This window comes from Macaca mulatta, chromosome 12 (assembly GCF_049350105.2).
Source record: "Macaca mulatta isolate MMU2019108-1 chromosome 12, T2T-MMU8v2.0, whole genome shotgun sequence".
Taxonomy (NCBI): Eukaryota; Metazoa; Chordata; class Mammalia; order Primates; family Cercopithecidae; genus Macaca; species Macaca mulatta.
In genome coordinates this window covers 112035362-112039453 of record NC_133417.1, presented here as the reverse complement: position 1 = coordinate 112039453, position 4092 = coordinate 112035362, and the positions used below count along the sequence as shown (strand labels likewise).

Here is a 4092-nt window from a genome sequence, read left to right as displayed (position 1 = left end):
GAGAAGGTGCGCGTCTCACGAGATCTTACGGATTCCCTCAAAGGTCAAAAAGCATACGTTCGCGGCTGTAGCTGAAGGACATACTTAGAAGAAAGCTTACAGAAGAGAATGACTAGGGGGATCGGCGATACCACAGAGCTTATAAGGGCGATGTTTGATCGTGTATCGCAAGATAACTCATTCAAGTCCTAACTTTATAAACACCTAACTTCTGCTGGGCTCCAGACTTCGTAGTGCGCCTGCGCCTTGCCCTTGGCTGCGTGGTTGCCAGGAAACCGCGAAGCCGCGGTCCCTGCCTCCGAGTCTCTCTCGACCATGGCCAAATTCGTCATTGCGGGTGAGTAATCCCCGCGTCCGCCCGCAGATTGCTCAAAACGCCGACAACAGCTCACCTCCCATGGCCACTTGGCGTGGCAGCCTCTATACGTACAGCTCCATGCGTTGCTGTGGATTTATTCAAAGTTATTTACTGGCCCGTCACGGTGCGCCAAGCACTGTGGGACACTGGGGATGCAATGCAGGGAAACATATCCCTGCCTTCGAGGGGCTTTCAATCTCATGGGGCACAGAACATGTACTTTTGATACGGTGTGATTAATGCAATGAAGGAGACCTGCACAGGCCTCTGGGAGAGTAGACTCCTAATCTGGGTTTGGGGGATGAGGGAGAGGTGGACACAAGGAACTGGCTGGGGAACGTAGGAGCTGAGTTGTGAAGGTGTGAGCTGAGGAGGCTATTCCAGATAAAAGCAGAGAGGCTGGAAGCCTCCTGGCCTAACAGAAGATCTGGATATGTGGGGCGTGACAGGACCAGGGGCTACAACAGGAGCGGGAGCCAGGTCCTTGCATTTCGTGTACATCAAGCAAAGGTGTTTGAACTATATCCTGAAAGCAATGAGGAATTATAGAAAAATTTTAAGCAGGAGAGTAGTCTTAATGAGTTTGCATTTTAGGAAGCCTGTCTTGGCAGCAATGGAGAGAATGATTGAAAGTGCTGGTTGACAGCAAGGACTCAACTGAGAAGGCTTTTATTACAGCAATCCGTGGTACCTGCCTCCCCTCCTCCTAAAGTTTCTTAAAAGAGTAGAGTGCTCTTCCATCTCCAGTTATGCCTTCCAGTCAATCTTGGAAGAAGGCTTCTACTTCTGCTTCCTGGCAGAAACTCTGTCACCAAAGTCACCACTGAGTTTTATAGAAGCTGTTTGGTCTTTGACTTATTTGATCTCTTTGATACATTGAACACAATTGACATCTACCATCCGCAGAAGTTTTTTTTTTTTGTTTTTTTTTTTTTGTTGTTTTTTGTTTTTTTTTTTTTTGATACAGGGTCTCACTTTGTCACCCAGGCTGGACTGCAATGGCACAATCATGGCTCACTGCAGCTTTGACCTCCTGGGCTCAAGTGATCCTCCCACCTCAGCCTCCCAAGTAGCTGGGACTACAGGCATGCTAATTTTTGTATTTTTGTAGACATTTTGTCATGTTGCCCACGCTGGTCTTGAACTCCTACACTCAAGCGATTTGCCTGCCTTGACCTCCCAAAGTGCCAAGATTACAGGCACACGCCACCGCACCTGGCCCAGAAGAATGTTTTTGAACACTGACTAACCGTATGGTGGGAAGTCAGTGGAAAACACACTTACAGAGAATGTTGCATGTATGACATTGGCAGGGCAGGGTTCTATAGGAACGATAGCAGGGGACCTTACTTAATCAGGTAAGGGCTTCCCAGAGGGAGAGATTTTAAGCAGATACCTGAAAGATGATAATGAATTACCTAACAGAGAAGAGGTAGAAAGGAGGGGAGCAATTTAGGCATGGGTAACTGGGAGTGGGGTTACAGCAAGGAGAACTGGTTTGGTGATAATTGAGAATATAAAATAAGCATAAAATTGAAATAAGTTTATTAGGACTGAAGCAAATAGTACAAGGAAGAGAATGTCATAAGGTGAGGCTAGAGTTAGATAATGTAGATTCTTTTGAGTCACATTCAGTAGTTTAGACTTTATTCAGAGTACATGAAATGTTTTTGGAAGGGGAGGAGGTCCTAATCAAATCTGAATTTTATCTGAATGTTATGACTGTAGTGTGGGGGAAAAAGACTGGATGCCAAGAGACCAGTTAGGAGAATAGTGCTATAGTCCAGGATGGAGTTGATGGTGACCTCACCTAGAGTGGCAAACAATGGAGATGGAGAAAAGTGAATGGATTGGAGAGATATTAGGGAGGCAGAATCTATAGAACTGGATGTCTGATTGAGTGGAGGAGAGCAGATAAGGGAGAAAAATGAGTTAAACATTGTTCCCAAGCAGATGTTTGAATAACTGCAGAGATTAGGAGTCACTGAAAAAAAAAAAAAAGTGGAAGAGTAGGCTTAATACTCTAGATACTCTTACTACTCTTAGATAATTAGGGAAATGAACATAAAAAATATAAGCGACTAAGTAAATTTAGTACGGGAATGGTGAAAAAATACATCATAGACCATCTGAGTGTGTATGAGACATTTTGAAGGAGATGGGAAAATACAGGAGGGTGTAGGCATCTAGATAAGGAGATAGATCTGAGCTGGAAATATAGATTGCTACTTGAAGCCAAGGGAATGAAGCAGATTGGCCAAAAAGAATATATAAGACATAAAGATAAGATGCTTCTCAGAATGATACCTTTTAATGGGTTGATAAAGGAATGGAAAACTACAAAGGATAGAAAGGAGTAACCAGAGAAGTAGGAGAACCTGAAGAATGCCCCCACCATAGCAGGTGTTTCAAAAGGTTGGAAGGGGGCAGTAGTGGCAGATGCTGCCAAGGGTTAACAAGAAAAGGATCAGAAAGTATCTGTTGGATTTAGTGGCATGGAAGTCCTTGGTGACCTTCAAGAGAATTGTGGGGTGTGCTACATTGCAGTGGATGAGAAATAAATGGAAGTGAAGAACTGAGGATGGCAAGTATAGAGAACTCTTTCAAGGTAGTTTGATCAAAAAGGACATATGAAAGGCAATAGCTAGAGGGGGAGATGAGTTTTTTGTCTCTTAGGACAGGAGGAACATAATGAGTATATTTAAATATGACAGAAAGGGACTATTGGAAACAGATACAAGACTCTAGAAAGAGAGGATAATTAAGCAAGGCTCCTGAGAAGGCAGATGAGGGTGGGATTCAGAGCATAAGTGGTGGGATTAGATTAGACAGGAGATGGAACTCCTCTTCCATTGAAATGAAGAAAGGAGGAAAGGATGAGTCCAAAAGCAGACAGGCATGTAGATGTGATGGAGGAGGTTGGAGGTTTTCCAAACTAATGCCATTTTGTTTTGTTTGGATTGGGTTTTGTAAAGTAGAAAGCAAAGTTGTTTGTTGTGTTCTGATAATACAGAAGAATGTTGGGGAGAAGGAAAAGATTTGCAGGAAGAGGAAAAAGTTTGGAATAGTAATTGTAGAGAACAGAAGAGAATGCTGATAAGGGAAACAAAGGGATCTCCACACAGGGTTGATGGCCAATTAAAGCTGATGACGATGAATTTTAAAGGTGCCCTGTGCTTGGTTCTACCATGTTTCTGTAGTGGTGCCTAGCAGGTAGGACCCAGCTACAGAAAAGGCAAGTAATTGAGTTCATCCAAGATGAGGGGCTTTTATCAGGCTCATTTCCCAAAAGGACAGTGGGGAGAGATAATTTAAGACATCGACCAGAAAGTGGTTTGAAGAAATGAACCATAGATTTGAACTGGACAGGGCGGCTGATAGACAGGTGTCACTTCAGACAGGTTGATAACTTAGGAGTTTCCATGAGGCCAAGGAACTGGTGACTAGGAGTTACTGAGGAAGAATGCTACAGAGAGGGCTCTGCATTTTGCCCCATCCCTCCTGCTCTATCAGATGCCCAATTCCATCTGGTGTAGTGGCTTTAACTTCCTGGGTGTTGATGGCTACAAACTGTGTGTCTGAAACCCTTACATGGCACCTGCACCTACATATATATATATATAGCTACTTGCTGATCATATCCACTTAGACATACTACAAATACCTCCAACTGCACTTGACTAAAGTTAAATTTCTCATTCATGATTTCTCTCTAGTTAAGGTCAGTATCATCT

The 4092-nt window shown here is 43.5% G+C and overlaps 1 protein-coding gene across 9 annotated transcripts in view; it reads left to right on the top strand.

Annotated features, from left to right (window-relative positions):
• Positions 1-287: 287 nt before the first annotated feature.
• The window catches only part of MDH1B (malate dehydrogenase 1B), a 38813-nt gene continuing 35008 nt past the window's right edge, over positions 288-4092 (top strand). For all 9 annotated transcript variants that reach the window (XM_077956650.1, XM_028831045.2, XM_028831042.2 and 6 more), the window contains exon 1: positions 288-337. Coding sequence is in view for 6 of the 9 variants with exons in the window: in XM_028831045.2 (XP_028686878.1) it covers positions 316-337 (22 nt within the window). In the remaining 3 variants the exon portion in view is untranslated. The remainder of the gene's footprint in view (positions 338-4092) is intronic.